General features: G+C 37.5%; 1 protein-coding gene across 7 annotated transcripts in view; it reads right to left on the reverse strand.

Annotated features, from left to right (window-relative positions):
• Window positions 1-12,955, reverse strand: part of SPATA1 (spermatogenesis associated 1) — a 60,591-nt gene that overhangs the window by 17,450 nt on the left and 30,186 nt on the right. For 5 of the 7 annotated variants that reach the window (XM_024247775.3, XM_054532399.2, XM_063718685.1 and 2 more), the window contains 3 exons: window positions 5,126-5,228; window positions 3,710-3,835; window positions 522-700 (listed from right to left, as the gene is read on the reverse strand). In XM_024247775.3, coding sequence (XP_024103543.2) covers window positions 522-700; window positions 3,710-3,835; window positions 5,126-5,228 — 408 coding nt within the window. The remainder of the gene's footprint in view (window positions 1-521; window positions 701-3,709; window positions 3,836-5,125; window positions 5,229-12,955) is intronic. The other 2 variants (XM_054532416.2, XM_054532414.2) reach the window with 1 other exon arrangement.

A 12,955-nucleotide genomic window follows, 5' to 3' on the forward strand; every position in this document is an offset into this window, starting at 1 on the left:
CTGCCCTACTTCATCAGGTATTTGCCTCTTTCCCATAGAGTCAGGAAATGGACCCTGTCCCAGGTACAGAGGTAAATCCTAATTAGTCTAAGTCAGTCAGCATATGGCATTCCTTGGCAACTATTTCTCATCCAGGGGTAGGCCTAGTTGATCCCTCACCTAGGATAAAGGGAAAGATTTATATATTCCATGATTCAGAGAGAGGTTTCTCCCTGTTTGGGGATATAAAGCCCTACTTGCCATTGACCACTCTATTGCTACCATTAGAAGCAGTCTTACAATGAAATTAACACTGAAAATCATAGGAAGGAAATATCAGACCCCTTAAAGGCAACATTAAGCTGCTGACTGTATCTTCTCAGCAGTGCTCCTCCTATTACATAAGGTCATGAGTTTTTTTATTGTTTTAAGCAAGTTTAAGTCAAAGTTAGCCCAATGCATCTTGTGATACTACTAGCACTTATAAAGCATGTGTTTTGAACAGAACTTCTCTAATGGAAGAGGGACACATTTAGTAATACCTTGGAGTCTGTGATGTTTGCCAGATTCTTTGGTCTCATCTTGATCTCCCTGGCTTCAAGTTGCATGAGCAGTTTTTTATAGTAGAGTTCCAAATCTTCTCGAAGTTTTGTTAAAACCTCCTCCATTGATGCTGTGACTTTCTTTGTTTCCAAGTATTTTTTCTTCCAACCATCGTAGCCTATAAAAAAAAAAAAAGGAAAGGCCTTCGTTTGAGTATTAAAGGATTCAACTTTTCATCCTGGAAAGGACCCTAGAGCTAATGTCAATTTAAACCATTTTCCTCTTTCTCTCCTCTTCTCCTTTTTTAATATACTGAGGTTATTAGGCCTGAGGAAGAAGTGTTTTTTGGATAATAAGAGAACTTGTGTAGAAATATAGTAATATATATATATATTTTATAGTAATATACATTACTATAAAAGTAATATATCTAAAAGTAATACATTTAATAGTAATATATATTATAAAAGCAACATATATACTTGTTACATATAGTAATCTATAACATATAAAACAATATAACATATATACATATAACATATATAGCTATAAAAGTAATATATATATATATGTTACTTTTTCCCATGATTATGGAAAACTAATCCAAAATTAATCATTAGAAATTAAACACTACCAGTTTAACAAATTGCATTGATACCAATGAGATTCTAAATACAAACTTAATAGGAACACAAACTATATGCCAGTATACCAGAATCTGTTTAGTTTCTTTTTTAGATTATCATAGAAACAAAAATCTCAAATTTAAAAATTCTACTTTATAAGGTGATTTAATTAAAATTATATAGCTATATGGAACTTTAGCTCAAGATTTTGGCTATTTATCTCATGCTCTATTATCCAATCCCTTAGCAACTTCTACCGGTATTACTGCCAAAATACTTCTAGCATCTAGCACATTCCACCTTCTTCAATGCTACATCCTTAGTCAATATCATCGTTTACCAAGAAGTCTGCATTCTCTTTCTAACTGGTCTGTCTGCTTTCATTCTTGCCCCTGTACAGGGTATTCTATACAGCAGTCATTATGATCTTTCTAAAATATTTTTTTAAATCATATAAATCCCTAGCTCAAAATCCTCTAGTGGCTTCCTACCTTGCTTAGAATAAAATCCAAAATCTTTGATTTGGCCCATCTATTCCTTGCTGACCTTTCTGATTTTATCCCCTTCTGCATTCCTCCTCACATAGTGTTTCAGCAGCACTGGTCTTATTTCAGGCCCTTAATACCACAAGGTCATTCTTATTTCTTGACCTTGATATTTAGTGTTCCCTTTGTGCCTGCCTCCCTATTAATCAAATCAATCTTCTCAGAGATACTTTCTCTGAAAATTCTACCCAAAGCATCTCTTCCCTGCCTCATCACTCTTTACTATGCTCTTTTTAATTGAATTCTTAGCTCTGATCAAAGCTGATATTGTCTTACTTATTTGTTTATTGTCTGTCTCTTCCCATAGGGAAGCAAGCTTCTTACGGGCATGGCCATGTCTGTCTTGTTCACTGCTGTATCCCCAGCATTTAAAACAGTGCCCGGCACATAGTAGGCTCAATAAATATTTTATGGCCAATACATACCTTTTATCTTGAAATATTCCTGTTGAAATAGGAAGTGATGGATCATTTCCATTTCATAAACAGAAAGGGTGAGGCACAAAGAGGGGAAGTAACTTCTCTAAGTAAAAGACAGATCTGGTGTTACAATCCTGGTCCTGTGATTTTCAGTCCATTGTTCAAATCTGTCTGATAAAATTGCTTTTTTAACATTACAACAAGGCTGACTCATTGCCACCGCTTTCAGGATAACACATTGTAAGGCAGAATCTTGAGAAATATCTCTTGACATTGTCTATAACCTTCAGTCAGTTCTAGTGCTGAAACAATTTTGCTGTAAATTGAGAATCCTAAAACCACTTAATTCCATAGATACCTTTTATCCTTATAATCCTCAAACACAACCCAAAACGGAGGCCTCTCAAATCATTTAGCAACTCTCAAGCCACCATCATGTACTGTCTTCATCCTGTCTCATCAGTCCACCAGTCCTAACAGCACTGTTTCTAATTGTACTGCAAGAAAACTTACTTAACTTCCCTCATTCATTCACTTTTAAAAGCAAGGCACACACACACACATATCAAAAAATTAAGTACAGAAGAGTCCAAGGGACTCAAAGTAGGCTTCTACAGTAAGTGATATATAAGGTGATCTTGACTGACTAATAGGAAATAGGCAGGTAAACTGGGAAGAGGGTATCTCAAGGTAAGAGGAGAAGTAGATGGCAGAGGGAAAAGCATGCCCAAAGACCTAGAACCAAGAAGCATACTTCAGATCCTAGCATATCCAACACTTTTCCTGGAAGCCTCTCTTGATCTCTTCCATCTAATTTAGGTGTTCTTCTTTTGTATTCCTATCCATAGAACTTTGTAATTCCTGTATCATAGTTTTCATCAAGTTTTTTTTTTTTTTTTTTTTTTTTGAGGCAGAATCTTGCTTTGTCACTCATGCTGGAGTGCAGTGGCACAATCTCAGCTCACTGCAACTTCCGCCTCTGGGTTCAAGCCATTCTCCTGCCTTAGCCTCTGCAGTCACTGGGACTACAGGTGCCCACCACCACATCCGGCTAGGCTAATTTTTGTATTTTTAGTAGAGACACAGTTTCGCCATGTTGGCCAGGCTGGTCTCGAACTCCTGACCTCAAATGATCCGCCTGCCTCGGCCTCCCAAAGTTCTGGGATTACAGGCATGAGCCACTGCGCTGGCAAGGATGTATCGTTAATGCTTAACTTATTTATCATTTCCCCACTGGACTGTAAGATCTATGTGGGCAGGGACAAGATTGTGTCTGTCTTAATAGTGTCTCCTAAGCCCCTAGAATAGTGGCCAGATTCAATAGGTGTTTGATAAATGAACAGAAGAATTAATAAGTTAATGAGTTTCAGTTATGAAAATATTTGAGTTTTAATTTTAAAACCCTATGTAAAGCATTTATTCTATATAGTTGAATAATAATTTCATGTTTTCTATATTGAACTTAATCATGTACCACTTAAACTAAAATAGTAAAACAGTAAATATTAATTATAACTTTATTATTTATTCTAAAAGGATCAATTCTGTAAAACTTAAGTTTTCTTTATAGTGATAAAAGGTATGTAATAAACTTTACCATGATATCGTTTTAATTTGCTTTGTTCAAATAGCTTTTCAACTGTTTTTACTAGTTCTTCTCTATTTCTTTCCAGATACCTTCTTTCTTCCTTTACTTGTTTCATTTGTTTGATAATCTTCTCTCCTAAAGAGATTATAACTCATATTCATCAATGTCTCAAAGCTGAAAGATGGCTCATATCCTAAAATATGGAGTGTAAAACTTAAAAATGTCTAAAACAGCAAGAATAAATTTTATCCCAAACTGTTTTTCTTGCTACAGTATAGGATTTACCATGTGGAAAATGCAAAGAAGTCATTTCAGTTTCCAAGAGTGATATATAAGGGGATTTATAAAATAGTGTGTTTTTTCTGCATTTCATATATGTGTAGAAACTAGGTAAAGCTCAAGCAGTTATGCTGATATTCTTTGGTTTAACTCTTTTGGTAAATTTATCTGGGATTCAAAATTATTGTATTTAAATCGTACATAGAAAATGTGTATTTTAGAATATATATATATATTTTTTTTGAGATGGAGTCTCACTCTGTTGCCCAGGCTGGAGTGTAGTGGTGCAATACTGGTTCACTCCAACCTCCACCTTGTGGGTTCAAGCGATTCTCCTGCCTCAGCCTTCTAAGTAGCTAGGACTATAGGCACCTGCCACCATGCCTAATTTATTTTGTATTTTTAGTAGAGATGGGGTTTCACCATGCTGGCCAGGCTGGTCTCGAACTCCTGACCTTGTGATCCACCCACATCAGCCTCCCAAAGTGTGGGATTACAGGCGTGAGCCACCATGCTTGGCCAGAATATATATTTTAAAATGAAATAATGTTGGTGACTAAACATATGTAGTAATAAATATAAAATTCCTGGGCCAGGTGCTGTGGCTCATGCCTGTAATCCCAGCACTTTGGGAGACAGAGGTGGGTGGATCACTTGAGGCCTGGAGTTTGAGACCACCCTGGCCAACATGGTGAAATCCTGTCTCTACTAAAAATGCAAAAATTAGCCAGGTGTGGTGGTGCACGCCTGTAATCTCAGCTACTTGGGAGGCTGAGGCTGGAGAATCGCTTGAACCTGAGAGGTGGAGGTTGCAGTGAGCTGAGATCATGCCACTGCACTCTAGCTTGGGCAACAGAGTCAGACTCTGTCTAAAAAAAATAAAAATAAAAATAAAATTCCTATAATTTAACTTTTTTATTGTTGTAGAACATATTACATAACAAACTGTACCATTTAAAGTATGTTTAAATGTACAGTTCGGTGGCACAACATTCACACTGTTGTGAAACCATCACCACCACCCATCTCTAGAACTTATTTATCTTCTCAAACTGAAACTCTATACCGGTTAAACAGTAACTCCCCATTAACATTATTTACTTTACCTCACAGAAGCATCTGTACTTACGATTGCACTATACCTACTTTCAGTTTGTAATAAAGATATATCGGTTATTCCTGAAGAAAGAACAGGTTGACAAGGAAGTGAAGGGTGATCTGGTAGGGTGATGTACTCTTTTTCACCTATCTGTAAGCAAACGTGAAAATGAGTAAGATCGGCTATACTGTCACATTCTTTTTTCATTTGCCCGTAGGTATTTGATAATGCAAACCAGCAATGCATTCTTTTTACTTAGTGGTGATGAACTCCAAATTTTGTATTTATAGCTGCAGATTCTCTCCCATGTTCTGGTCTCTGTATTCTATTACTTGGACATTATAAACAAGTACTTCAAACTTAAAATTTAAAAAAAATCTATTATTTTTCTTTCTAAACATGATTTCCTTCCAAGATTTCTGGTCTCAGTTACCTGTTATGATAACTTTAAATATTTTCTAAGATGCCTATTAATATTTTTTTCATCTTGAGTCAATTTTGATTATATTTGCTTAGAAAATTGGTAGTTCTGTCACATGTCAAAATTTTAGCAGATAATTTCACATTTTATTCTAATATATCTTATCTCCTCTGTGTTTGTGTTTCTATTGCCTTCATCTTTCCTAATTTTTGTGTTTCTACCTGATATGATTTGGATCTGTGTCCCCATCCAAATATCATGTCGAATTGTAATCCCCAAGTGTTGGAAGTGGGGCCTGGTGGGAGGTGATTGTATCCTGGGGGCAGATTTCCCCATTGATACTGTTCTCCTGATAAGTGAGTTTGTTCTTGTGAGATCTGATCATTTAAAAAGTGTGTGGCACCTCCCCCACCCCTTCCTCCTGCTCCAGCCTTGCTCCCCCTTTGCCTTCCACCGTGATTGAAAGCTCCCTGAGGCCTCCCCAGAAGCAGATGATGCCATGCTCCCTGTACAGCCTGCAGAACCATAAGCCAATTAAACCTCTTTTCTTTATAAATTACCCAGTCTCAGGTATTTTTTATAGCAGTGTGAGAACAGACTAATGTCTACCCTTTTCTGATAAATTACCTCAAGCCTTACCATGTTGATGTTTCTCCCACTATCACTTTATCGATCTTGAATTGTTTTCAATTATGCTTCGGTACCTCATTAGTTTTCACTTTTATCTTCATCAAGCTCTCACTTCTATTTTGTTTGTCTTACAGTTAGTCCCCGTTATCTGTAGTTTCCCTTTCTGTGCTTTCAGTTACCCATGGTACAGTACAATAAGATACTTTTAGAGAGAGAGAGGCCACACTCACATAACTTTTATTATAGTATATTGTTATAATTGTTCTATTTTATTATTAGTTATTGTTTTTGTTATTGTTTACTGTGCCTACTTTATAAATTAAACTTTGTCATAGGTATATATGTACAGAAAAAAACACAGTATATATAGTATATATAGGGTTGAGTTCTATCTGTGTTTTCAGGCATCCACAGGGGGTCTTGGAACAATAGATAAAGGGCAGAGTACTGTATTATTTTTCTAGCTTATTTATTTTGTTATGTTATAAAGTTGAGTTCCCACAGGATAATGGCAGCCACCTAAATTAGAATTGCTCCACAAATCTTCCAAACTACCATAAAAAGAAGCCAAGTAAAACCACCCAAATTTATGCCTACAACATAATTTGGGCACAGAATCCTTTACATATAAGTGAGGAAATAAAGACTACTAGATCAGAGTGTGGTCAGGAGCCCACATCTGAGCAGAGAGTCAGATATAGACTATGTGTCAGCACTGTACATAAATAATAGGAAACACCAATCACGAGTTAGCCTGGAAAGAGAGGGCTCTACCTGAAGTGGAAAAATAGAGCAAAGAAAAAAACCTGGTAGATTCTATGAGGAATTCAAAAGAAAGGATTTGAAAAACACAGGGAGTCAGAGGCAGTAATCATGGGAAGACATAGCTTCTGGGAGAGAAGAAAATGCTTTGAAAGGGAGAGATGTCCTTGGGAGCCAGTTTGGTAAGAAAAAAGAAGAAAATGGGCAAGACAAGAGCTCCACTGAACTAAGCTAGTGGAAAAGAATCCAAAGAAAACATACCCATTTCCCCAAAAGGCCCCATTTACTTAAAAAATGAAACATAAATAACTGCATTTCTTGGGAGGCCAAGGCGGGTGGATCACCTGAGGTCAGGAGTTTGAGACCAGCCAGCCAACATGGTGAAACCCCGTCTCTACTAAAAATACAAAACTTAGCCGGGTGTGGTGTCGCATGCCTGTAATCCCAGCTACTCGGGAGGCAGGAGAATTGCTTGAACCTGGGAGGCGGAGGTTGCAGGGAGCTGAGATCGTGCCATTGCAGTCAGGCCTGGGCGAGAGAGCGAGACTCCACTAAAAAAAAAAAGAAAATTAAAACAAACAAACAAAAAACCCAAAAAACTGCATTTCACTACAGCAGCAGCAGAGGGTTCTCCTGATTTAAGTAACACAGTAAGCCACCAAAACAACACTCCCTGTTCCTCTGTAAGAACACCTGTTATTACTGATAATGGAAAAATCCAACGCAAATAAACATGAACATCTATAAGATAATCTAGCACTCACGCAGTTACTTATGAAGAAAACCTCAAAACTGAGCAGTAAAATCAAAACAAACACGCCATGCAGCAGAGAAAAACTTAACAATGCTCCCAACATAGATTAAATATAATTAACTAAGCATTTGCAGATATTAATGAACACTATAAAACAGAAATTTTAAAATCTGTAATAAAAATGGAAAATAATAGGAAGGTGTGAAATGAAAACTGGCCAAACTCAAGAAATAAAGAAAAAGAAATTGTCTCAGAAATGAATAAATTAGCAAGTGTTCCAAGATGGAACATATATGACCAAAAATATAGTAAGAAAAACATAGAATAGAAATAAAAGGAGCCAAGAAAGTGAAACATAATGAAAACAGTAAAAGAGATCAGAAAGTGGCATATATAAAGGTAAAGAAGATCTAAGATAAGACTAATTGTTGCCCCTGAAAGAAAAAAAAACAAAACAATGAAACAGATCTATTTAAAATTATAATTTTGGAAAACATCCTTGAAATAAAACAATTTCTGATTTCTGATTTTCATATTGAAAAGGCCCACTGTGTACCTAGAAAAATCTGACCTACAATTCTCAACTGAGATATAACCTGCTAAAACTATTACACATTAAAGGAATTCTCTGACCTTCCAGGCAAAAATACTCAAGTCAGTTTACAAAGAAAAGAAAATCAAGTTGGCATCACACTTCTAAATAGTAACATATAAAGCAAGACATCAGTAGTACAACGTTTACGAGAAACTCAAGGGAAATAAGCCAAGGATTTTATAGCCAGTCAAGCTATCCTTCAAGTAGTAAAGTATGAAGGCTCTAGAGCAGGAATTAGCACAGTTTTTCTGTAAAGGGCCAGAGAGTAAATAAATATGTGTGGGCCACATATGGTTTCTGTCATATATTCCTCTTTTTTCAACTCTTTGAAAACATAAAACACATTCCTAGCTCACAGGCCTTACTAAGCATGATGCAGACCTTAGTCTGCCCATCCTTGCTCTAGAGAAAGTTTTAAATGTGCAACAACTAAGGGAATATTGTGCTCAGGATCTTTTCCTAGTATAGGTTGAGCTTCATCTAACCAAGAAATCATTGAAAAATCTTCTGCAAAATAATTGGCAGTTAAGTGTTGAACATATTTAATTACAGTTCTGAGACTAAAACAAAAGTGAGGGGATAAGACTAAGTGAAGAGTACAAAAATGTTATATTGTTTGACAAAGTAGAAATAACACAACTGAAAATAAACGAGAAGAAAAGGGAGGGAAAAAAGTGAAAGTAGAACAAGTTTTCTGATTGCCTCAAATATAACAAGGAGGAGTCAGAGCATAATTTTAGAGGTAGCAAATCAAAAGCAGAAGCACAAATTTTTAAAAAAGGAAAAAAGAGGGGCCAAAAATACTAGCTTAAGTGTATTACTATAAAGATAAATATCAGAACAAAAATACAAATCTTTCTATATACCAAGATGAAAAAAACCCAAATAAATAGTAGAAGACACACAGTAAATATAAAATAAAATGACAAATCTGAGACTAAACATATCAGTCATATCAATTATATAAATGGACATAACTTATCTAACTAAATAAAAAAGACTTTCAGACTAGCTTACAAAGCAAAACCCAACTCTAGGCTGTACATAAGAGATATATCTAAAACAAAGTGTCTCAGGCAGATAAAAAGGAGGGGAGTTGAGAATGGGAATATATCAAATAAATGCAAACAAAAAGAAAGCAGAGTATTTTGACATGCAGTAAGGAAGAATTCAGGCCAAAAAGGCATTAAATGAGCCGAAGAAAGACGCTTCATAATGCAAAAGTAGTAATATTCACATAAGAACAACTTTGTGCCAAATAACCCATAGAAACACATAAAGCAGAAGCCACAGGAGGTGTAAGCATAAATAGTAACACAGTAATAAAAGGAGATTCTAATATACCATTCTCAGTCCGAGACATAGAGAATGTGGAAAAAATTAAGAATATGGAATACTTAATGTATTCAGCAAGGTAAACCATAGACAAGCCACAAAGTAGAGGAAGATATTTGCAACACACATAAACATCAAAGGACTATCTTCCAGAGCATATTAAAAACTCCTACTAACCAGAAATAAATGGCAGACAACCCAATAGAAATACTTAAACAGGTAATCCCCCCCACAAAATGGTTATCAAAATGGGATCCATAAACTATAAGGGTAACCAGGGAAGTTAAAAAATTCAAACCACAGTTAAATAGCATTGAGCATCCACCAGAGTGCAAAACATTTTAAAGTATGAAGACAGTATGAATTATTGAGGATGTAGAGTAACAGGAAATGTCTTGGATTCCTAGTGGGAGCATAAATTTGTATAATCATTTTGGAATACATTTTGGCATTATTTAAGTTATAGATAGGCATTTTCCAGAAATTCTACACATAAGTATATATTCCTCTCTTGTTTGTGTGTGCTGTTTATAATAGGTAAAATTTGAAAACAATAAAAGTATCCAGCAACAATATAACAACAATTATTTGCTGAAGATGGTACGCCTTTGCTCCCAAACCCAAGGGCTTAGATCCGTGATTCTCCTACCAGGGCTTGTACAGACTCCATTCAGCATTCCAATCTACTGTACATCAAGCATCATTGAATAATCCGGACACACATTAAAACACTAGTGGGCTGGGTGCAGTGGCTCATGCCTATAATCCCAACACTTTGGGAGGCTGAGGAGGGCCAATTGCTTGAGTCCAGGAGTTGGAGACCAGCCTGGGCAACATGGAGAAACCCCAACTCTACAAAAAATACAAAAATTACCTAGGTGTGGTGGCATGTGTCTGTAGTCTCAGCTACTCAGGAGGCTAAGGTGGGAGGATGGATTGAGTCTGGGAGGTCAAGGCTGCAGTGAGCTGTGAACACTCCACTGCATTCCAGCCTGGGCAACAGAATGTGACCCTGTCTCAAAACAAAACCAAAACCAAAACCAAAAACCCCACAAGTGGCAGCATTGCTTGCAATCCCTCTGGGATCACCTTACAAGCCTTCTCTTGTTTGAGTCCCACTCAAAGTTGGCAGGCTTCTGATTCAGTTGGTTTAAATAAAAAATAGAGCAGCACATCCTAATGCAGTAAATCTCTCTACAAATTCCAAAAAAGTTCCACAAAGTGCTTTGTCTCATTCTCAGTGGTAGCTGGGGCAAGGGGATACCTCAACATGTCACAGACCATGGAGCTCCCTGAAATTTCTCTGAATTGATAGACTCCCAAATTTTCTTGCAGCTTATCTCCTACCCCCTAAGAAACATATGTCTTACCTAAGGTATCTAGATTATTTGGTATTCCTGTTTATCAGGTCCAAGGGGATCATGATATGGTCAAGTTGCCTATAAACTAGATTACGATAAGGAGCCAGAATTGACACAGCCCTTAGACAAAACAGTGAAGGTCTACTGTTATTCCTATTTGCTACTTTTGGTTTTCTCTGCTAATTGGGATGAAGAAAAAAGCATTTTCTAGATTAAGAATGGCGTAATAGGAGCATCAGGCTGTAATAATTTGTTCTAATGAAGAGACGATGTAAGGAGTAGCAGCTACAATTGTCACCACTTGACACTAAGGCCCATTAATCTTCTCCACAGACCAACTAGGTGAGTTGAATGTGGCTATGATAGGAATAACCTTTTCTGTCATTTTCAAGTTTTGATCATGGCACAAAACCCACAATTCCTCCAGGAGGCTGGTAATGCTTTGGTTTACTATTTTGGTAATGAATAGGCCATTCCATCATATTTCACTCGGCCCTCTCTACTATAACATTCCTTATTGTCCATGCTGCAAGCGTCAGGGAGGCAGTGTGAGGATTCTGCCATTTGCTGAGTAAGTCCTTCAAAGTATGCATTCATGAATTACGGGAATGACTACAGGGAGAATTTGCAAAGCCATTCAGCACACTAGAAGACTGATTTAGCTAAAACTTCACTTATTATCTGACCCCTCTAAACCTCCACCCTATTGGTGGGACACAGAGTTATTCAGGTCCCCAACAATCAGAATCACATCAAAGCCATTGCCATGAATCCTGAAAAGTATGGGTACCTCCCTTTCTCCATTGTAGTCATCTGGGTAAACAACCTCTCATCCCCTTAAGGAAGGTAAAGGAAATTTAGTCCATACTTGTGGCTGAGTGACAGGGTTTTTCCTCAAGGGTACCTGGCCTCCTCTTCACTCAATAAGTTCTGGGTATGTAAACTGGCTAAGGTCTGGTAATTTAATAAGGGGATGTGAATCTCCATGTGGTTATTCAAGGTAGACGTCTATTTGTGAAGACTAAAAATAATTTTTGGTTATACAGACCAATAGCTTACTGGTATGTTTATCCACTTCAGTCTCAGGAACATCATGATTAGTCTTAGGGACACCTTGGCAATTAACTATTGTCAAGGATTTCTTAATTATACATCCTTATGATCACTCTGGTACTGTTTTCTGTTATATAGTAAAATGCTGTAAATTGGCTTCTTCGGGGATACTGTCATCTCTAAAGAAATCAAGTAGGCCGGGCGTGGTGGCTCACGCCTGTAATTTCAGCACTTTAGGAGGCCAATGCAGGTGGATCACGAGGCAGGAGTCCAAGACCAGCCTGGCCAAGATGGTAAAACTCTGTCTCTACTAAAACTATAACAATTAGCTGGGCGCAGTGGCAGGTGCCTATAATCCCAGCTACTCGGAAGGCTGAGGCAGGAGAATCGCTTGAACCTGAGTGGCAGAGGTTGCAGTGAGCTGAGATGGTGTCACTGCACTCCAGCCTAGGCAACAGAGTGAGACTTCGTTTCAAAAACAAAAGAAATCAAGTATAGTCCTATCTTCATTCCATGTGACACAAAACAGCCACTATAAGGTTTTTTAAAAGAATTCTGGGGTTGCCTTTCCAATATATTTCCCCAATGTTTGGTTAAAGAATTAAGTGGGCCAGGCGCGGTGACTCACGCCTGTAATCCTAGCACTTTGGGAGGCCGAGGCGGGCGGATCACGAGGTCAGGAGATCAAGACCATCTTGGCTAACACGGTGAAACACCGTCTGTACTAAAAATACAAAAAAATTAGCCGGGCGTGGTGGCGGGCACCTGTAGTCCCAACTACTCCGGAGGCTGAGACAGGAGAATGGCATGAACCCGGGGGGCGGAGCTTGCAGTGAGCGGACATCGCGCCACTGCACTCCAGCCTGGGCGACAGAGCGAGACTCCGTCTTAAAAAAAAAAAAAAAGTGGCTATAAATCTTCTCTTAACATTTTTATATCCCAAAGTCTTCGGATTTCTTGCTCTAC

This window comes from Pongo abelii, chromosome 1 (assembly GCF_028885655.2).
Source record: "Pongo abelii isolate AG06213 chromosome 1, NHGRI_mPonAbe1-v2.0_pri, whole genome shotgun sequence".
Classification (NCBI taxonomy): Eukaryota; Metazoa; Chordata; class Mammalia; order Primates; family Hominidae; genus Pongo; species Pongo abelii.